At 41.9% G+C, this 23,794-nt stretch overlaps 1 protein-coding gene across 1 annotated transcript in view; it reads right to left on the bottom strand.

Annotated features, from left to right (window-relative positions):
* The window catches only part of BRINP2 (BMP/retinoic acid inducible neural specific 2), a 419,477-nt gene that overhangs the window by 42,099 nt on the left and 353,584 nt on the right, over positions 1–23,794 (bottom strand). The window contains exon 7 of the mRNA XM_040360364.1: positions 1,675–1,897. Within this exon, the coding sequence (XP_040216298.1) occupies positions 1,675–1,897 (223 nt within the window). The remainder of the gene's footprint in view (positions 1–1,674; positions 1,898–23,794) is intronic.

Consider the following 23,794-nt stretch of genomic DNA (forward strand, 5'->3'; position numbering starts at 1 on the left):
AGATTTGGCTTTAGATAAACTTGAAACTATCAGAAATGCCAGTAGGCTCACAGCACATGGGCCATAAACGTCAAATTAAAGTGTGTGTTAAATCAAAGACTTTTTTGTAGTTTTGAATAGAACAGGGAAGGGTAAGGCCCCTTTCACACTACTGCGACTACAAAAACGTGCGATCTTACTGCTATCTCGCGGCTGCAATTTTGCCGCGATTTCATGGAATACCTGTGTAAGTGGCCGCAAAATTGGACCAATGTAGTGCAGGGTCTACTTTGAAGTTGGGACGACTTGAAGTCGTACTAATATGAATTGTTGTCATTGCAAATCATGAGAAACAACTTCTCGTGCTACTTTGCCATCACAAATTGTGGGAAAAGTTGTATAAGTGTGAAAGGGGCCTTAGACCTCCTTTTTGGTTTTCACTGATATCTAGAGCTTGGTTAGAGAGATCTCCGCTCACTTCCTGTCCTGTTGGCAATGGTTTCACCAGACCAGAAGTGAGAGAACATATGCAACAGGGGCACAAACAGAAATAAAAATCTTGATAAGAGTTCTAGCTTTTCCCTACTGTGAAAAAGTAAACATTTTTATTTCTGTCTATAAGACTTTTAAAAATTTTCCCCTCACTTCTTGTCTGATATAACATTGCCAGCAGGACAGAGAGGCAGTGAATTGATCGACAATACAATTATAACATTAGGTACTGCAAATTATCTCAACATCATATAAAATTATAAATTAAAGAAAAAAATCTGTCAAGCAAAACAACCAAAAATACTGTTGTTGGTCTAGGGACCACATCTCCATTCTTATTCCCTCCCTACGGTACACACGTAACTTTGTTTGAAAACAAAAAAATTGTCCATGATACATTGTTATCTGCACTAACATTTGATTTTTCTAGACAAGGTTTTAGGCTTACCCCCTCTTCAATTATATTGCTTGGACCTTAGAAGATGGGGGTACACCCCAAAAGCTTGTCCTGAAAATCCATGCAGTACAGTACTGCTTTGACCTTAGAAGAAGGGGGTATAGCCTGAAAGCTTGTCCTGAAGATCCATGCAGTACAGTACTGCTTGAACTTTAGAAGTTCCAAGTATTTCCGTACTGCTTAGACCTTAGAAGCTTTTGGGATATACCCAAAAAAGCTTGTCCTGAAGGTCCAAGTATTCCAGTACTGCTTGGACCTTAGAAGGTGGTACTACTGAAAGCTTGTCCTGAAGGTCCAGCAGTACAGCACTGCATTGCCATTAGAAGAACAGGGTATGTACCAAAAGCTTATCCTGAATGTCCAAGCTGTAGACTACTGTTTGTATCTTAGAAGGAGGAATACCATGAAAGTTTGTCCTAAAAACATAAATGTCAGTGCAAATAAAAAAGTATCATGGAAAATTCTGAATTGTTGTGTTGCAAGAGTACTGTAGGTATATGGCTACAATCACCTCAAGAATGTTGGTTTAAAAGGAAACCAAACAAACTGGCCTCTCCTGTTCATTTTCTAAAAAAATGGCTTTAGCTACTATGGGCAAAAAGCAATTTCTCCTTTATAGACTCCAATTCAAGAAGCCCTTGGTAGCCATGAATTACTAAGCTCTACATATGACCATTGCTCTATACATTGCCTCAAAAAAAAGACTAGTACTGTGTCCCCCCTTGTGATGATATGAGCATTCTTACTTCTCCCGCAGTAATGTGTACTGAGGCTGGCGTAGGCAGTGTTTACTCAGGTTGATCAGACGGCGCATTTGCCTCTGAGACTTTGACAATAATTGTTTGAAGCCCGCTCTCAGTTGCTCATAGCGACGCGTCAGATGGAGGTCTGCATTCCAGATCCTTGAAATTGTTGTGATGTTGAGGAATCGGTCTGTAGGCAAATTCTTCATAAATGTCCGGAACTCCGCTGTAAAGAAAACAGTGATTTATTATAAATCTTTTGACTGAAAAACATCCAACCTGGAGAATAGCCTTCTCATGCCGCGTACACACGATCGGAAATTCCGACAAAAAAATTCAGATGTGAGAGATGATACTGCTTTAAAAACTGCTGATCCCTTGGCTTTGCTTCTGTCCCACTAAACCAGTGTTTCTCAATTCCAGTCCTCAGGCCCCCCCAACAGGTCAGGTTTTCAGGATTTCCATTATTTTGCACAGGTGATTTGATCAGTTTCACTGCCTTAGTAATCACCACAGCCTTTTCATCTGAGGGAAATCCTGAAAACCTGACCTGTTGGGGGGGCCTGAGGACTGGAATTGAGAAACACTGCACTAAACCAAAAGGTTGCTGGCTATGCACAGGTGCATTGGATAGAAGAAGATCCTGGACTGCCGCACTCCTTAAAACTATGTCTTTATTGCAGTATACACACGGTCACACAAACCTTGTCAGAAATTCAGACGGTCAAGAACGCGGTGACGTACAAGGTGGCTGACATTTTTCACATCATGTGATGCTATGAGTGTCAGCCACCTTTTTTCTGTTGTTCACTTCATTTTGACTGCATTGCTTTGGTTGTTTTTTGGATTTCATTTGTACAAAAAAGACATTGGCCCAGATTCAGCATAGCTTGCGCTATATTTGCGGGGGAGCAGGGCAACGATTTTGCCCTGCGCCCACGCAAATATTTTGCGCTGCCCTCGATTCACGGAGCAGTAGCTCCGTGACTTGCGAGGGCGCGCTGGCAAATTTGCACCAGCGTAAGCGCACGCAAGTTAAATGATCCCGCCGGGGGCGGGAATCATTTAAATTAGGCGCGCTCCCACGCCGAGCGTACAGCGCATGCTCCGTCAGGAAACTTTCCCGACGTGCATTGCGGCAAATGACGTCGCAAGGATGTCATTTGCTTCAAAGTGAACGTGAATGGCGTCCAGCGCCATTCACGAAGCACTTACACAAACAACGTAACATTTGAACGTCGCGATGCGGGAGCGGCGGTATACTTTAGCACAGGCTGCCCCTGCTATTAGAAAGGGCAGCCTTGCGCTAAAGTAGCCATACGGAAACTCCGTACCTGGCTTGCGCGGGGCCCGCGCAAGATTGTGAATCAGTGGTAGTATGCAATTTGCATACTACACGCTGATACACAATGGGAGCGCCCCCTAGCGGCCCCCGCAAGAATGCAGCCTAAAATCTGCGAGGCATAAGAGCCTTATGCCGCGCAGATTTTAGGCTGCAGCCGGTGTAACGAGGTTCCTGAATCAGGAGCACTCGTTACACCGGAGCAAGTAAGCAATTGCGCCGTGTAACTCATGGTTACACGGGCGCAATTGCTTCTTGAATCTGGGCCATTGTTTTAAGGAGTGCGGCAGTCCAGGATCTTCTTCTATCCAAAAAAAGTCAGATGTGAGCTTTTGGTCAGAAATTCCGACCGTGTGTATGCTCAAATCGGACTTTTGCTGTCGGAATTTCCGCTTGCCTGTATGCAATTATGACGCGCAAAAAATCATGCATGCTCAGAATGGAGCCAAACTGCCTATTGAACTTCATTGATCTCGGCTCGTTGTACGCGTTGTACGTCACCGCGTTCTTGACCGTCTGAATTTCCGACAAGGTTTGTGTGACCGTGTGTATACAACAAAAGTTTGAGCCAACATTCCGTCAGAAAAAATCCACGGTTTTCTTGTCGGAATTTCCGATCCTGTGTATGCGGCATTACACTCAGTTTTACCAGACTTCAGACCAAATCAATGTACAACCAGTTCTGCAGGACAAACAGCTCTGCAAATATATTTATAAATACTCTCTTGTTGCTTTGGTCACGGTACTGCCATTTCAAGGCATCACTTTTAAAAGACTCCTGTCATATGTGGACTGCCACTGATGACCTAGCTTTTTAAATGCTTGTTCCCTAGCTGTCTCTGATTTTGATACTTTTTGATTCACTGACTCAGAACAAGTCATATTGATATTTATCTCAAGAAAGGTTTTGTTTCACCCTAATCAGACCATAGAATTTTATAATTGTATGAAGCATTTTGGACTTATTTGAATACATTTCAGTGCATTTTTATTGTCTGATACCTGTTTTTTGCACATGGGTTTTAATTCTGAAGCTGTTAGAAGGCGGTTCAATTCTCTGTGTTGATTTTTTTACTTTAGTGTTGTATTATATAAATACAAAGGGGAGAAGAGGAAGCATCCCTAATCTAGTATGAGAAGTGAAATTACAAAGCAGCATACCTGGGAACTCTCTGGAATTGTGTCATAGACTCCATGTAATCAACAAGATTGTTTAAAAAAAACGTGTTGGGTATAATTGCCAAGTCCTGTATTTACATACAGTTGTGCAAGTTAATCTTAGCTATACAATATAGAAGGGTCCCTTCATTTCTTCTCACATCACATTGCAGTGACATAATCACTAGGATCTTTAGTCCACTAGCAGTTACCACTGAACTGGTTGCCTGTATCCTACCTCCCAACTTTTCAAAATGGGAACAAGGGACACCTATTAGCAAAAAGTATGTAGGCACAAGACATGCCCCTTTAAAATAATTATTATACAAAAAAAAGATTATTCAAACACACAAGTGTTTTTTTACCACTACTATACCTTTATACTGGCCCTTGAAAAGCTTTGTACAGAAAAACACTTTCTGAATGATAAATGGTGCATTTTATATACAACTATATAGATCAGACCACAATGAGGGACACATGAGAAGGAACTGAGGGACTTTGTTCCAATGCTGTAGTAGTGCAGTCATTACTCTAGTCACTCATTGGTCATAGTGGAGAACTGGCACTACATGGAAGGAGAAATGGGTCATACTCTTTATTCCCCAAACTAAAGTAACCATAGTGGTCGGTAATAGTGAACAAATGTGACTGGGTTCAGCTCATAAACAGTTTTGTGAATCTTTTTTTGCGTAATTCACAGCAAACCTCATTGAAAACTATGGGGAAAATCTTGTTATTTAATTCTGGCTATTTGTAGAACTAATTAGCAAGCTATTGTCAAACAAAAGACAAGGAAAGCTGGGCACTGCCATAGGAACATGTACCAATGGTAAAATTAAATCAATGAATAAAACAAAGAACAAAACAAAAACAGCATATCAACAAAGTACTAAGGCCCAGACTCTCGTATCTGGGCGTAAAACTGCGGCGGCGGAACGTATGTCATTTACGTTATGCCGCCACAAGTTTTACAGGCAAGTGCTTTATTCACAAAGAACTTGCCTGTAAAGTTGCGGCGGCGTAGCGTAAATCCCCCGGCGCAAGCCCGCCTAATTCAAATGAGCCGGGTAGGGGGCGTGGATCATTTAAATTAGGCGCGTTCCTGCGCCGAACGTACTGCGCATGCGCCGTCCCTAAAATTTCCAGACGTGCATTGCGCTCAATGATGTCGCAAGGACGTCATTGGTTTTGACGTGAACGTAAATGGTGTCCAGCCCCATTCACGGACGACTTACGCAAACGACGTACATTTTTAAATTTCGACGCGGGAACGACGGCCATACTTAACATTGGTTGCCCCTCATATAGCAGGGGCAACTTTACGCATTGCAAATCTAACGTCGTAACTTTACTGCGTCGACCGCGCGTACGTTCGGGAATTCGCGCATTTTGCTAATTTGCATACTCGACCGGGAAAACGACGGAGGCGACACCTAGCGGCGAAAAAAAAAATTTCATTTAAGATCCGACAGCGTAAGAGCCTTACGCCTGTTGGATCTAATGGTTATCTATGTGTAACTGATTCTAAGAATCAGTCGCATAGATACGACGGCCCAGATTAGGACTTAAGAGGGCGCACATTGTGTTGCGCCGTCATAAGCCCTTTGAGAATCTGGGCCTAAGTCATTTAAATAACAGCACAGCAGTGCCGTTCACATCAGTGCGGTACGAATCTAAGCTGCGTGCAAAAAGGGGCCTATGCGAGTTTGATCCGTGTGCGATGCGAATTCAGCTCCATAGACTTCAATGTAAATCGTTCTGGAATCGCATTGATGGTTCACATATGTGCGAATTCCACCACACTACTCTCCACAAAAACCAGGAAGTACACAGGAAGTTAACACTTTTTTTTTTACATTATGATTCTAAGGCTAGAACATCAATCGCAGCATGTCCAACTCCTAAAATTCGCTGTAAATTCGCACCTCACACAGGACAAAAAAACAGAACAAATTTGCAGCGCAGCAGTGTGAACCTAGCCTAAAGGTGACTTTCACCCAACATTTGCTGCTGGTTAATCACTCACAAACTCCAGGTGGATTCACCTGCAGTGAATTTTTAGTGAATATTAGCTTTTAAATATTGCCCATATCTCTCCCTACACAGAACGGTCAGCTCTTCATAAGGATTTGTTCTTGCATGCAGCCGCCCTTGCTTCCCCTCTGAAAAGCAATCCACCATAGACAGGTAGTGAGGAGGCAAAACATGTTGCTTCCTCACCACCTGTTTTAACCCTAAAAAGCCAGGCTATCATGCAGCAGCCATGGTTACAGGGCAATTGTGGCACAGCTCTATACACTAAATAGGTGAATTTAGAGTCTGACCGCTTGGCAAATGTGACATGCTGTTTAATTTTTGCTGCAGCCGCAAAGCAAGTCATTGCAGTAGCTGCATGCTCTTCTTTAGATTGGCAGTCAGGAGGCGGTAAAACTACAGCTTAACCTCTTGCTTTTATTGTCCCCCTGTGAACGAGCCTAATAGCTCCAACACACACTGAAAATACAACTGCTGCTTTTATTGTAAGGGGGCTAGGTTATCCATTCCCTAATACTATTTGCTCTTGGGATTCAGTTGACAAAGGTAAAGGCTATGCATTACAGGTTGTTCCTTATTTCTGGCAGCAAACCTGCAAACTTTTAAGCCAAAAGCTCACAATTCCCATACTTTGGGAATCCTAAAGATTGACCACCAATCCCATGTTCCTGAACCACATCCTTAGTAGTGAGATGCTTGATATATAAACAGCGGTAGGCTGACCCAGCTCCCCAGAATCCGGCTGCAAATGGAAAGTGACTCTTTAAACTAAAAGGAATGAAATGTGTTTTTATTCGTTTTTTTCCTAGTCCTGGAGTGCTATACTGCACTGCTTTATTTTTTAAAGTATTTGTCTTTCCATAGCAGAACAGCATCAGACATTGTGCTACTTCAATATCCATGAGAACCGAGCCTACAAATTCACCAGAGGCACTCTGCAATAGGCTATAAACAAAATGGCTGCGTCTATTACATGCATAATTAGGTACTTTAGCACCAGAAAACTGTAGGCACAGATAGAAGATGTTATAATTATCTAAAGAAATCCAGGCTAAGAGTAAAAGGACAACATAACTCCAAAAAAACAATATTTTGGTGCAGGCAACCTCCATCTGAAACAATGGCCTATACTGGTCGAATGCACTCTTTTGGATTTATTTTTATTTTTACTTATCTTTGTCACAGAGCAAGTCTGGTGCATTGATAGATAGTGTCCTTCGCGCTACTTGAAGAAATTAGTGAATATCTCAAATAAACAAAGTGAAAATGCAGCAAAAACTAACAGTGTTTTACAATACACCAAATAAAGATAAAATAAATGAAAAGGTTCCCGCGCATAATCTATACACACATAAATACTATTACAATATAGTGAATGAAACAATAACAGTGATGTGTGATAATAAAGTAGTGTATGGCACCAAAAAAATTGTCCATATACATAAGGCAGATAAACTGCTGAAAAACGAAGAATAAATATGTATAAATGGAAAAATAGAAAAATAGACGTCCGTTGATCTGTAAGCCCAAAACAATGAATAAATGGTCTGATCCCCAGCGTGTCTGGTCTCTCAGAACTCTCACCTCATATATATACAGATACAGCAACAAGAAAATCCATAAAGAGCTTCACCTCCATGCATCAAACGATATTCCCACTTTATACACTTCCACTGGTATCTTTCAAACTTCCTGCAGACTTCATATAGATAACTGCAGTTTACTCCAACCAATTCCTCAAATAGTCCCTATTAGGGCTCAAATAAGGGGATCGGGGGAGAAAAGACAAAGAAAGACCTCCAATGGTGTAGTATCAAAAATAAGGGGACGTTTATTCGAATGCATATGCTCTTACATCAACAATATAAAACGGGTTCAAAGTTAAAACTTGAACAGCGGCGTTCTCTGCGCCTTCTTACGTCACTCCAGGTGACGGTGTCGTAACGCGTAGGGATTGGCTGTGGACAGACGTGCACCTGGAGTGACGTAAGAAGGCGCAGAGAACGCCGATGTTCAAGTTTTAACTTTGCACCCGTTTTTTATTGTTGATGTAAGAGCATATGCATTCGAATAAACGTCCTCTTATTTTTGATACTACACCATTGGAGGTCTTGCTCTGTCTTTTCTCCCCCGGTCCGCTTATTGGAGCCCTAATAGGCACTATTTGAGGAATTGGTTGGAGAAAACCGCAGTTATCTATATGAAGTCTGAAGGTAGTTTGAAAGATACCAGTGGAAGTGTATAAAGTGGGAATATCGTTTGATGCAGGTGAAACTCTTTATGGATTTCCTTGTTGCTGTATCTGTATATATATGAGGTGAGAGTTCTGAGAGACCAGTCATGCTGGGGATCAGACCATTTATTCATTGTTTTGGGCTTACAGATCAACAGACGTCTATTTTTCCATTCATACATATTTATTCTTCGTTTTTCAGCAGTTTATCTGCCTTATGTATATGGACAATTTTTTTGGTGCCATACACTACTTTATTATCACACATCACTGTTATTGTTTCATTCACTATATTGTAATAGTATTTATGTGTGTATAGATTATGCGCAAGAAACTTTTCATTTATTTTAAGTCTGGTGCATTACAGCCCCATGTTCTGTATGCAGGGCACCTTTTGTGTACTATCCTGGGTTTTGGGTATAAAAATACTTTAGGATAAATAAAAAGTACATTGTCCAGAGGTAAGGGACTGGGCAAAATGATTACTTTGATCCTGGAGTTCTTCTTAAAATCCATACCAGCATTACACAAGGAAGACCCTCTGTCAAGTTATTATTGCTATATAAATCTCCACCAGGGAGATCCCCCTCTAATTGTAATGGTGACAAGTGAGGAAAAAATTCAAGATTATATAGTCGTCCCCAAAGCAGGAGGTAAGGAGAAATCTTGTAATGGGAACACCTAATCAGGGGATAGAATGAAGAAAGGTTAGACACCCAGCCAAGTTATTATTGCTATATTTATTTCCACTCAAAAGATACCCACAAGATCTACTTATACTGGTGACAAGCAAGGGAAAATTTTAAATTTGTATAGCTGTCACCTAAAGCAAGCAAAGTAAAAACAAATCTTACAATGGGGGCATCTTTTCAACCGTGGGAGATCTCCCCTAACTTCCCGTTGGGTTTGTGGGACAGGAAATGAAGGAAAATTTCTCTAATGGTACATATACCACAACAAATAAATGTTATATGTGTTCTCTGTTAGGTAGTCTTTGACCCCCTTGTTGATTCAATTATATATATATATATATATATATATATATATATATATATATATATATATATATATATATATATATATACACACATACATCTGAGGCCCAACCAGACCTAAAATAAACAAAATACGTTGTACATAAGCCTAAAATTTGTGTTAGCTGTTAAAATCAACACTTCTCATCCAATTAACCACTTAAGGACCCCATCTCGCCGATATACGTCGGCTGAAGGGCACGGCTGGGCACAAGCATGTACCTGTACGTCCTCTTTAAGAGCCCAGCCGATGTCCCGCGATCGGTCACAGGAGCTGAAGAACGGGGAGAGGTGTGTGTAAACACACCTTCCCCGTTCTTCACAGTGGCAGTGGCAGTGATCGTCTGTTTCCTGATATAGGGAAAGACGATCACTGACGTCACACGTCCAGCCCCGCCCCCCTACAGTTAGAAACACATATGAGGTCACACTTAACCCCTTCAGCGCCCCCTAGTGGTTAACTCCTGAACTGCAATTGTCATTTTCACAGTAATCAGTGCATTTTTATAGCACTTTTCTCTGTGAAAATGACAATGGTCCCAAAAACGTGTCAAAATTGTCCAATGTGTCCGCCATAATGTCGCAGTCATGAAAAAAATCGCTGATAGCCGCCATTAGTAGAAAAAAATATATTATTAATAAAAATGCCATAAAACTATCCCCTATTTTGTAAACACTATAAATATTGTGCAAACCAATCGATAAACGCTTATTGCGATTTTTTTTTTTACCAAAAATATGTAGAAGAATACGTATTGGCCTAAACTGAGTTTTTTCAAATCTTTTTTGGGGATATTTTTTCAAAAAGTAAAAAATATTGAATTTTTTTCAAAATTGTCGCTCTATTTTTGTTTATAGTGCAAAAAATAAAAACCGCAGAGGTGATCAAATACCACTAAAAGAAAGCTCTATTTGTGGGGAAAAAAGGACGCCAATTGTGTTTGGGAGCCACGTCGCACGACCGCGCAATTGTCAGTTTAAGCGACGCAGTGTCGAATCGCAAAAAGGGACAAGGTCCTTAACCTGCATAATGGTCCGGGTCTTAAGTGGTTAAACTCTACAATGCATTAGACAATCAGTGGAACCCTTGTTAAAGAACCACAATTCTCCTTTGAACATTACAGATTTTGAATCACTTTGCAAAACAAATTCAATGCCTTATGGCCTGTTATCTCTTATATACTCTTCTATTCTGTTCAACACTTCTGACCACACCTCGCTGCACTGTACCCCCTGACTTGAATAAATGTCTCTCCAGAAGAAAATTCTGGCAAGCAATGTTTAAAAGCTCAGAAAAGCATTAGCAAACTTTTATAGAGCTCTATCCACTGGTACTTCACCCCAGTAGGGATAGCCAAATGCATTCTATCCTATCTGACTTCTTGCTTCAGGGGGTATCGAGAAGAAGGTGACATGATTCATTTATGGTGGACTTGCCCAAAAATACACCATCTGTGGATAAGGATCTATGCTATGATTACTGGCAATTAACTGTATTACTGCAAATTAACGCTAGAAAAGACCATATGGGTAGCTCTTCTCAATAAACCAATAACTGTTGTCCACATGACCATATTCATGATGCATATTTTCATAGCCACTAAACAAACAATTGCCCATGCATGGACAACCCCATATCTTAGCTTTGAAGAGGTCACATTTAGAATACAGGGTACATTTGTTAATGAGAAATTAACTGAAATATCCATAATAAATGTATCTTAATATGGAAGCCCCAGCTTGATTACTCTCCTCTTTTTCACCACACTTTATGTTTATTACTGTGCTTTGACCTATTTCCTCTCATCCAATTCCCCAAACTCTTGTAAGCTGCCTTTGTCCATTCCTCCCCTTTCTTCTCACCACCCCCTGGGTGTTCTTGTTTCCCTTTTTTTCTACCTTTCCCTATTCACTTCACCTATTTACTTTATAATTGAGACTATAAGCAGGACGCATCTCCCAAACTGCTGAGGAAGGGAATTCTATTTCCTCCCCTCTTTTCCTCTAATCAGCCATTATCATACGTGCAGCATATAAAGCTGCACTGGACGACACTATTCGGTTAGAGATGTTATTAATATATGCTCTCTCAATGTATGCCTCTGATTGTTATGTGATATAATACCACTTATTGAATGGACTTGCATTCCATGTTAACATAACAATAACTTTTTAATCTATTCAATTGTAGCCATATAACCCCTGTGAGAGCTTGCTTTCTATTATCCAAGCATACTAATCATTCTATATATTGTGTTCAGCATGTATAGTATGTAACCTTACTGTTTTTTTTCTTCACCTAAATATAATAAACTTATTGATACCAGAAAAAAAAAACATAATGCAAAGACTTCAGATGTTTCTCCTTCTTAACAACTCAAGGAGTGTTTTAGCAATGTCCAAGCAACAAGGCAGGATGAGATAATTCTATCTAGGGAGTTTTTCAGCTTGACATTGGGAGGTACATAAATGGCTTACATCTATAGCAAGGGCATTATTAAAGGAGAAGTTTGGGGAGCAGCTGGCTTAGGTTCACAGAAAAGCACTCCTGTGACCCAGACGAGAAGTATGGCAAAAAAGCTTTGGCTAGATTTCCCTTTTAAACATGGGTCAAAACTGCATATGTTGTATTCATTTACATAGGTAGTTTTGTTTGTAAAAGTAAACTAACTGTTTAAAGTATATCTCAAAGTAAAACCTTTTTTTAAGTTTTGGATAGTGTGGGGAAGGGTTCGACCCCATGGCAAATTTTACTGCTGTCTGTGACCCCATTTGAGAGATTTACCCCTCTATTTCTATTAGTTCCAAATGTCACAGACAAAACAAGTGAGGGGAATTCCGAAATTTTCTAAGCTGGGACACCTGTCTAATGCCGCATACACACGATCGGAAATTCCAGCAAGAAAAGTCCGATGTGAGCTTTTGGTTGTAAATTCTCGGCTCGTCTGAGTGTTGTACGTCACTGAGTTCTTGACGGTGGGAATTTGGTTTGACCGTGTGTATGCAACACAAGTTTGAGCCCAAATTCCGTCGGAAAAAAATCCACGGTTTTCTTTGATCATGTGTACGCGGCATAAAAAGGGAAAATCCCTCACATCCTGATGTGCCACTGGGACAGGAAGTGAGGGGAAATTTCCTCAATAGTACACAGACAACAAAAAGTAATATTTATATTATAATGATTTAGGGTCATTTGTATTTACCGGTAATATGTTTCTTAAATTATTTTAACTGATATTTCATATTTTTTTTAACTACTTTTATAAAATCTTTGTTTTACAGAAGGTGTGGAATAAACCCTCCTATTCTTATCAGCCAGGGATGCTGGCACCTTGGCCTCAGTTTAATCTGCAGTTACTATCGTGCTGCACATGTGATCATTTATGGCACCAGCCATTCAATGGCTTGACAGTTTGGTAAAGAACACAAGCAACTGTCACATTTATCATCAACAGTATGTCTTGAATGTAACAGTTTTGGGAAACGGTTAATTTAGTGGGTTTGGTTCTACCTTAAAGTGGTTGTAAAGTCTGAAGGTTTGTTTATCTTAATGCATTATGCATTAGGATAAAAACCTTCAATGTGCAGCAGCCCCTTCAACCCCCCCTAATACCTACCTGAGCCCCATCTCGATCCAGCACTGTTATACAAGAGTCTCATCTGTCTCGCTCCTCATTGGCTGAGACAGCAGTGGGGTGTCATTGTCTCCCGCTGCTGTCAATTAAAGCCAGTGAACCAGTGAGGAGAGAGAGAGGTGGGGCCAAGCCACTGCTCCATGTCTGATTGGACACTAATGGCAGTGGCTCGGCTCAGGTGCTCCCATAGCAGCTGGGCACTTGGCAGAAGGGAGGGGCCAGGAGCCCCAGTGAGGTACCCAAGAAGAGGAGGTTCTGGGCTGCTCTGTGCAAAATCACTGCCCAGAGCAGTCAAATTTGACATGTTTGTTATTAATAATAATAAAAAAAAAAAACGAAACTTTAAGGTAGCTGGAATGTTCAAACTTTGAATTCAAAATGCAGGTGGCCCAATATGGCTGCCTGCACCATGTCTGCAAAACATGCACTTAAATTGTTGTAATTGTCTATTGTAAGATAATGTCAAACATGACGTGACAGTTAAAAGTTAGGAGGTTTTATATAGGAGCTATGTCTATTTCCTTCCAACACAAGAATCCTCAGCTGCTGTTGCGTTATTTTCTAATAAGGCCAAGGATATTTTTCTAGTAAAAGAGATAATCCTGGAGGACATCATGGTAAATTGTCCTTCCGCAAGTACTTAAATAAGCTTTCCCCAGGATGGAGGCCAGTCACCTTCAACATCACATCGGGTGAGCGGGAAGATATGCTAAGCAATAGTTTTAGCCACTTATAACATTTAATTCCTAGTGTCCCATGCAGCATCGACCCGTCTATTAGTCCGAAGCCTCTCTCAAACCGGAGATGTCAGCTGTCTCCTCAGCATCCCTACAATTTAAGTCACATCAGTATGCTGCTGTTGCCATGGTGACAACTTCCAGATTATTAACAGGACAGATGCTACACGCAAAACCTGTCAGATGCTCTGGGCCCTTTTGCTGAGCAACAAGGAGCACTGCAGGATATAGGTTATCCCTGGAGAATCCCGACCATAACACAATTCCTGTGCAAAGGCAAACTAAGATATATACTTAAATTAAATGATAGTTGTTACAGACAGAACTGATAAAGTTTCTGGCATGACAAATATAATTCGCTGTCTGGGAAAGAAACTGTCTGGCCTGAGCAAACAGTATGAGCAGCAAAACTGTTTCATACTTTACTTATAGGGTTAGCTCATGTTTTCTTATATATAAACAGAAAAAAAGGAGAGAAAAACACTACTACTCAAGTATTGCATTTATTAAAACATATTGGTAAAATAAAAATAAATAAAAAAATGCACTCACATTTAAAAGACATTAATAAACGTACCAATAGGTCTCCAGCAGGTGGCAACCTTCCGGGTGGTCAAACGGTGAGCAAACCTCTCCGCGTGGATGTGATGTAAGGCGCTCGGAACCAGGAAGTTGACCAGGGAAAGTGACACTTCCCTGCTGTGCACAGTGGTCCTTATCCATGTGATATACATACTCAGTCTTGCTGCTCCTGCTGGCTCTTCCTGGTGTTCCCCTGGTCACCTTCCTGGTTCCAAGCACATAACATCACATCCACGCTTGCCCCTTGACCACCTGGAAGGTTGCCACTTACTGAAGCTTTTTAATGTCTTTCAATTGTGAGTGCATATTTATTGTTTTTCATTTTACCAATATGTTTTTAGAAATGCAACACTTAGTGCCGCTTATCTCTCCTTATTTTTTGGGGTTATACATGGTTTGCAGGTGGGAGCCTCCCCAGATCCTGCTTGGAAGTCGGGTTGCCACCTCGTTCCTTTAAAACAGAACACACATTAATTCTGCAGGTTCTGTGGTGGATTAAGGTGGTAATTAAACTAAAGCCCTGTACACACGATCGGTCCATCCGATGAGAATGGTCTGATGGACTGTTTATATTGGTTAACCGATTAAGCTGACTGATGGTCGTGCCTACACACCATCGGTTAAAAAAACAATCGTGTCAGAACGCGGTGACGTAAAACACATCGACGTGCTGAAAAAAACGAAGTTCAATGCTTCCAAGCATGCGTCGACTTGATTCTGAGCATGCGTGAATTTTTAACCGATGGACGTGCCCACAAACGATCGTTTATTTTCTATCGGTTAGGTATCCATCGGTTAAATTTAAAACAAGATTGCTTTTTTTTAACCTATAAATATTTAACCGATGGGGCCCACACACGATCGGTTTGGTCCAATGAAAACGGTCCATCAGACCGTTCTCATCGGTTTGACCGATCATGTGTACGCGGTATCACTTGTGCCTTATCTGCATTAAATCAGCCTCAGAACCTGTGTAATTCATATGCGTTCGGATTTAAAGGGATGAGGTGACAACCCTACTTGGAAGAGAGACTGCTGATGCTGCCATAATGTGAACTTCATGCCACAGTGACTTTTATGGACTTTTTTCAAGGACTAAAAAGACTCCCTCCATTTGTTTATCATTCCTTGGCCTTTGTTTTTGTCAGTTGCACCAGTGCTCCCCTTTTTTTGCACCTGGATATGTTTACAGTGTTTAATGCCCTTTACAAATCTCTTTCTAATTGCTGTTATCCTTTGCATTCAGATTTATCCACTGCAGATTGTGATTTTCATACATTGAAAGGTATAAACCTTTGTTTTAACCTTTTAACCTGTGTTTACGTTCCATATGTTTCTGTGAGCATGTATTTTAAGTTGTTATTTTATGCTAGAAGCGCAAATGACAATAAGGCTCCATGCACACAGAAGCTGATAAACTGCAGTTTATTGGCGTTTTGGCATTTTTTTTAAAAAAGCCCATAAACTGAACTCTATGTTAGCCTATGTGCTCATGCACACATGGGCGTTTTTTAGTGTTAATGAGCTTTGGAGTTTATTGGCTTTTTTCTGAACGCCCAAAATTTGCGTTCAAAGTGCTGTTTGAACGCAAGAAAACGCTGGCGCCAGCGCTTTTTTATCGTTTCTTAACCATTGATAAAAAAAAAGCTAAAAAAAACGCTACACTGAAAAACGCTAAAAAAAGCTATTGTAAAAACGCTAAAAAACGTTGAAAGGCTCCCTGCAAAGCTACTGGCGTTTTTTATAGCTTTTTTTTAGCTTCTGTGTGCATGGAGCCTTATGCCCTGTACACACGATCGGTTCGTCTGATGAAAACAGTCATGAGACGAACCGATCGTGTGTGCAAGGCATAAGGCGGCTGTTTTGAACATTTTGGGTGACGATTCCATAGATATGATGCAAACCTGTCAATTGAGCACCTAACCTACTGTCAAAGTGGTAGGTTAGGAATACAGAAAATGACCACAGTCACATTCCAAAATAAGATCTCACAGTCAACTTCATTGTGCTACATGCCTTGCATAACCCACCTGGGTTCCTCCACCTGAAGAAGTGCTTAAAGCGGTTGTTTGCCCAAAAAACAAAACAAAATCCTGTATGGCAAAGGCATAGTGAGCTAGTATGCACCAAAGTACTTACCTTAGAACGAAGCTCTCACAGGGCTGCCAGTCCCCACTGAGGAAGTTGACATGTTCCCTCTGTGTTTCTTCTAGGTTTGCGGCTCCGGCGCTGTGAGTGGCCGGAGCACGATACGCCGGACCTTCGCTGGACCTTCACTGCGCGTGTGCCGCTGACGTCAGCGGCTGCAAGCAAGGTAAATATCTCCTAATAAGCCTTATTATAGGCTTACCTGTAGACATAAATCACCAAGCGGACAATACAACCACTTTAATCGTAGTGTTTGGAGTGAAAATCATCAGTAGACATAGCCCAGGTGGTTTGTGCTTGGAAATGTAGCACAATAAAGATGATTGTAGGATTGTGTCTTGGAATGGGTCTGTCATTTATCTTTGATGCCATTTGAGTAGGCTTGAATCAGCCCAGAAGAGAGCAAGCCTGTGAGGCTAATTGCACATATACCTGAATCAGAATCCTATACTTTGTTAGATTAGGCATCCCACCTCGTCCACATTTCTATTTTCCCCCTTTGATATGCTAGCACCTGCAAAAACCTTAGCACATGAGAGTATTTGTGCAGACCAGAGCATCCAATGAGATGACTACTCAGATTTGCTAATATACACTTGCCAGAATGACATCTGCAATTTGACTGGATAAAAGAAGGACCCTGGGGAATTCTGTTTTTTCATGCAGTGGGGTTGTGCCCACACTGTATGGGTTAATAGTTCCTTTTTTCCAGGGTTGCACTGAAAGGCTATACTTACCCAATCTTTCGATCCTCTGGAATACAGAACTCCTCCACGTCCACAGGCAGACTGTTTCTGCTGTCCTCATGTCCACTATAGAGCAGGTATATGCAATTAGCGGACCTCCAGCTGTTGTAAAACTACAAGTCCCATCATGCCTCTGCCTCTGGGTGTTATGGTTGTGGCTGTCAGTCTTGCTATGCCTCATGGAACTTGTAGTTCTGCAACAGCTGGGTGTCCACTAAATGCATATCCCAGCTATAGAGCATATTCTTTATTCATTTTTCACGTTTGAGGTTTACAACTTTTAATTAGACACAGATTAGGTTGCGAACTATACAAAGCAAAGAAATATGCACAAGTTTGCACTTAAAGGATAATTTTTCATGATGTCTATTCTGAGTACCTGTGGTAAAATCTAAAGCATTAATAGAATTTGCAGAAATTATTCATTAGCTCAAAATAACTTCTCACGTTAGTCAAAACAGAAGAGACTTAAAATTGATTTTCTAATTTTCTTAAAAAAAAAAAAGAAGTTTTGTGATTGCAGTAGCATAGTCATAGTTGGCATGTTCAATGTAAGCATCATATTCAGCCTGGCTGTCAATGCTGTCTTGTGGGAAGATCTGCTGGGGGCGAAAAAAGCAAGATGAACGGGTGTCTCATATTCACAGGCAGCAGATGCTGCAGGCAACATTCACCATGCTGCGAAGTAACGCAAACAGTATGCTTCACTAAGTCCTTCTGTGCATTAAGCCGCCTGACTTAAAACACTCTACCAGCCCTTCATCTGGGCAGAACTCTTTGTAATGGGCCCTAGGGTACTCAAAGATATGCAGATCTCCCGTGGGAGATGGTGTGTGCCATTCTGAATGCCTCAGACCCCATGCAGTTTTCTACTCAAATTGGGTGATAATTTAAGGCAAAAAACAAGTTCATGTGCTTGCATACCCCTGTTACTGTTGATTAATATTCAGCCACAACCTGAACAGAAAAGCTGGTCTCCTGCCAGTATGCTACAGAGAAAGTCCCTTGCACTCTGTGTGGAAGCAGTGGTCTGTCTGCAATGCCTCATACACACGGTCATACTTTTGACCGTGCAAAAGTCCGCCGTGAGTCCGTTGAAAGTCCGACGGAAAGAAAGAGAACAAGTTCTTTATCTAGGGTCAATTGAACTTCCGAAAAATAAAAAAGCCAGATGGAGGCTACACATGGCCGGACATTTTTTCAGAAAATCTGGCCGTGTGTACGGGGCATTACAGTCTGATGCACCCCCCGCAGAGCCAGACCTATAGCTCTGCTGGCAGCCTGGCACCAACACATACTGCAGAGGTGATCAAACACATGTGGCCTGCGGATCCCTCTGATGTGGCCTGCAACCTCATGCACTTGGATGAGGGGTTGGCAAGCCCAGATCGCAGTCAATGGGGTGCTGAACCATTATCCCAAAGCATCAGAATCCATTGAGCTAGTGCCGGTCACAGAGGAAGCAGGTGGCCACGGAGGGAGCAGGAGCCACATAAGCTGATGCTTCCGCTGTAGTGCCGGCTCCTGTCCCAGGCAGAGAGATACCGAGTGCACTTCACTGGGACCTTTCAAGCAGCCTGGAGAGAAAAGCCAACAGAAGCTGAAAGAGGAAAAGTATTAAACATTGCATGTACTGAACATTTGCAATGAGCATGTTGGCACTTAAATAAAAGGGTTATTGGGCTACTTTCACACTCATCAGCACAGTGCACCTGCGGCTTTCCTGTAGGTTAGCTGCACTGACCAATAGACTTCTATCATAACCTGTGGGTTTGGTTACGATTTCCAAAATGTTATTGAACCCACAAAATTTAATAGAAGTCTATGGCAAAGCACAGCTAACCTGGTAAATGGCAGTGCATCACTGTGAAAGCAGCCTTATAGGAGGCTCAGGACAGTAAGGGCTCATTTTCATTTGCAGTTTGGGGGGCTGTAAAAACCCATAGTTCATTGTGCCCTGCAACTGGTTACCAAATCACTTAAAAAAGTTTTTTTTTTTCATACCTAGCTGGATGCCGTATCAGCCCGATGCTGCATCTGCCCCCCACCCACAGCCCCCCCACCCCTGCTGTTCACTCGGTTCTCAGTGAGCATCTCTGTAAGCAGAGAACTGGTGACCCCTCCCCCGGCTCACTGGAGCGCTGGTCTGTGGAGGCTGAGCCGGGTGCCGGTCCAGGCATGTGGGCGGATCCTGACTTTATTGTCACAATCTTGTTTGAGCCTGGAACAGCTCTGTGACATCAACCGACAGTGGGCTTTAGCCCTCTGTCTGCTGAAACTAAATCACGCAGGAGCCGCTGTTTGATTCAGGATCGGCTTTCTAGGTTACCTTTTTGACTTGGTCTAGGGGTGACTTCTGTGAGTGTGAATAAAGAGCAAGTGTCCAGACACAAATTCAGTTTCAAAGCTTTATTCCAAGGCCCAAACTGGCCAACATTACAGGGCACACGACAGGAAAAAGGCTGATGAGCGTAGAGGGACTTTAGTATCAGGCCTCTGGATGTTAGAAGAGAGCAAGCCTGCTCTAAGCAATGATGCAGATCAATTCGTCGCCACCCAATCAGGGTGGGTAAAGTGCCCCTGGACAGACAGTTATCTCCGGCCTGGAAACCGAAGCGTCACTTGCAAAAAATCACTGGGAGGATACAGGCCTCTGCCACAGGCCTGCCCCTGGGCCTCTGCCACAGGCTGGACAATTTAGGATTTAGAAAAGTCAGTTTAAGTAAATCCTCCCAGTTAGTTCAATCAATGTCACCCACTGACAGCCTGAGCATGCCTGTCATACGGTGCGGTGACTGGATCCCCGGTGGTTTGCCTAGGCCTTCCGGACAACCTCTGGTTTCAGGTTCTCCCGAGCCAATTCCCACCACACAGCTTCTAGCTTGGGATCGTTTCAGCAACAGTTTGGGACCCAGCAAGCCGCTGGGGTCCCTCTCTAATCAAGGTGCATGATGCACAACCTCGGCATGGCAGGATGCGGTGGCGGGGCCCATGGATGCGCGTACCCTAAAGGTGGGTACCGCACCTGGAACTCGGGCCCGCAAGAACAACCTGCCAAACGCGGCTTCCACAGATATATCCCCCCCCCCCCAGAAAAACCCCCCTGGTTGGCTGCTGAAAGGAGGTGGATCACCCAGAACCCCTCTAGCGCCAACTGCCGCCCAGGGGTGTCAACGCACCCCTGGCGCGCAGACTGACCTACAGGACAGATTCTGGAATTAGCAGCAGCCTAAATTTCCATAATTCATGAATGGGAGTGATTAAGCCTCCCATTCCCCACTAATTTTAGTGTAGCGCCCGTACTGAAAGTAGGGTGGCGCTACATAAAGGTTGAGCACCCCTGACTTATTGTATGCTCCCTGCTGACTTGCATGATGGGAGAGCTCCATCTCTGACCCAGCTGGTGGGACATTCAGATCTCTGTAGAGAGACCAATGCTTCCAGACAAAAAGCAAGGTTTCTCATCTGCAGTATGCTGCCAGGGGCAGGCTTTTCTTCTCAGGGTGTGCCTGCTTTCTAAAGGAAATTAGCTTTAAAACTTTCAAAACATTTTGTTTTGATGCACCTGAAATTTATTTTGCAACTGTAAACTAAATGGGTCAGTTGGGCTTCAAAGATTTTGTTGAACAGATCTGCTAAAACCACCACGTGTTATCTTATACATTTTTAATCCAAAGTTCCTTTCAGAAAGAAAATCACATGGATTTATGCTCCTAAAAATATTTCTACAATTTGGCTGGCGTTAACAGCAAGTTTATGTGAAGTGCCTACTGAGCAGTGGAGGAAAAAGAGCAATTTGATGTGATGATGAAAAAAAAAAAACTCCAGATAAAAGTAGGATTTTTTGTACTCACTATAAAATCATGTGTTCGGGTAGTTCATTGGAGGGCACGGGACTTTATTCCAACTTTTTTTTAACATAACTGCTGCCTCTAGGAGGTTGGACACTATGGAAATTAAAAGGGCACAGCCCCATCTAGTGGCTGCATTACTGAACATTCCTGAACAATCAACATTTGGTTTAGTAGTAGCAAGAGTAACAGAAAAGCCATGGAGGCCAAACTCGGCAAAACATAACTGTGGCAATGGCCAACTATGCAAAAAGAGACAACATAAGAGGAAAGGGAGCTGTTTCCTCAAATGAACTATTGGGGAAAATAATTTTACAGTGAGTACAATTTTTTTTATTTTCTCCAAAACATTTTGGAGAATACAGGACTCTATTCTTTATGTGTGGGAGGTCCCAAAAGAGAGGGATGGATATAATAAAAAAGGCAAACAAAGTATTTGATTTACTGAGAATGCAAAATGCGGGGCAGCTTTTTCCTGGCCAAACATGGGTTGAATTGCAATAAAAAATGTATTACGAATATCGTGATTGAAGTGATACTAAAGTCTTCTTTTTTTTTTCTTTCTTTCACCTGGATCCTCCTCTTCATGGGTCACTGGCTAAAGCTCCTGGCCCCTCCCTTTTTTCGAGTGCCCCCACAGCAAGCAGCTTGTTATGGGGGCACACAAGCTGAAGCGCAACTCTGTGTGTCCATTCAGACATGGAGCTGTGGTTCGGCCTCGCCCCCTCTCTTTCCTCATTGGCTAACTGACTTTGATTCACAGCAATGGGAGCCAATGGCCCTACTCTCTCAGCCAATCAGGAGGGAGAGTCCCGGATGGCCAAGGCACTCGTGGATATCGCTGGATCGATATGGGGCTCAGGTAAATGTTAGGGAGGCCGAGGGGGCTGCTGCACACAGAAGACTTTTTATCTTAATGCATAGAATGCATTAGGGTGAAAAACCTTCTGCATTTACAACCCCTTTTAAGAATTTTTGTTTAAAATTTCACACCATTAGTGGGGCTGTAGCAATGGCTGATTGAACCTAAACAATCAGGCATATTAGATATTTTTTTTTAAAACATACAAATTATTAATCAATGAAGAAAGAATCGTGTGGGAAATATAATTAAAAAAAGAAATGGGCATGAGCTGTGACCTGAAAAGAAAAATAAATTCCCGGCCACTAAATGTCTTTTCTGTAGCAACATGTGAGGTGAAATTGAAGGCTTGGTTGGTCAAATTTTGAAATCAATGGTGGCACCATTGTATTCCAAAATGCACAACATTTTAGATTTTCAAAAGAAAATTATTTTGGAATTTGACCTATGTATGGCTTGCATTCCATGGAAACCAATCAGCTGCCATATTTTTTTGTCAAGCCTTAACTGAACAAGCTTATATTAGAAGCTATTTGGCCACCATGCACATCTGCACCAGATTTTGTACTCTCCAGTTTTAGTAAATCAACTCTGATGCTTTTAAGAGGCAAGGACAGAGCTCCATTAAGCAGTTTTCTCTTAAACAATCAGCATAGGCTGAGGTGTAGCAAGCAGTGAAAAATAGGAAAAACATGGAAGCCAACCTTAACCACTTAAGGACCGCCGCACGACGATATACTTCGGTAGAATGTCACGGCTGGGCACATGGCGTATATATATACGTCCACTTTAAGAGCCCAGTCGTCGGTCCGAAGCTCTGTGACCGTGCCCATGGGACACGATCACCGCGATCGGGTCACCGGAGCTGAAGAATGGGGAGAAATGAGTGTAAACAAACCTTCCCCATTCTTCTCTGTGGCAATGTCAGTGATCGCCTGTTCCCTGATATAGGGATCGACGATCACTGATCTCACACGTCCAGTCCCGCCCCCCTACAGTTAGAAACACACATGAGGTCACACTTAACCCCTACAGCGCCCCTTAGTGGTTAACCTATTCACTGCCATTGTCATTTTCACAGTAATCAGTGCATTTTTATAGCACTATTCGCTGTGAAAATTACAATGGTCCCAAAAATGTGTCAAAAGTGTCTGATGTGTCCGCCATAATGTCGCAGTCATGAAAAAAATTCACTGATCGCCGCCATTAGTAGTAAAAAAAAAAATATATAATAAATTATTAATAAAAATGCCATAAAACTATCCCCCATTTTGTAAACGCTATATGATTTTTTACCAAAAATAGGTAGAAGAATACGCATTGGCCTAAACTGAGGATTTTTTTTTTTTTTTATCTTTTTTTCTATCTTTTCTTGGGATATTTATTATAGCAAAAAGTAAAAATTTTTTTTTTTTTTCAAAATTGTCGCTCTATTTTTGTTTATAGGGCAAAAAATAAAAACTGCAGAGGTGATCAAATACCACCAAAAGAAAGCTCTATTTGTGAAAAAAAAATGCCAATTTTGTTTGGGAGCCACGTCGCACGACCGCGCAATTGTCAGTTAAAGTGACCCAGTGCCGAATCGCAAAAAGGGGCAAGGTCCTTAAACTGCATATTGGTCCGGGTCTTAACTGGGTTAAATAAAAAAAAATCTGCGCTTGGGATAATGTGAACTGCTGCCTCCCTATAAAAAGATTTCACCTGGAAGCCAACCTTGCCAGAACATACAGTAACTGTGGAAAAAGGCCAACAACACAA

Source organism: Rana temporaria, chromosome 7 (assembly GCF_905171775.1).
Source record: "Rana temporaria chromosome 7, aRanTem1.1, whole genome shotgun sequence".
Classification (NCBI taxonomy): Eukaryota; Metazoa; Chordata; class Amphibia; order Anura; family Ranidae; genus Rana; species Rana temporaria.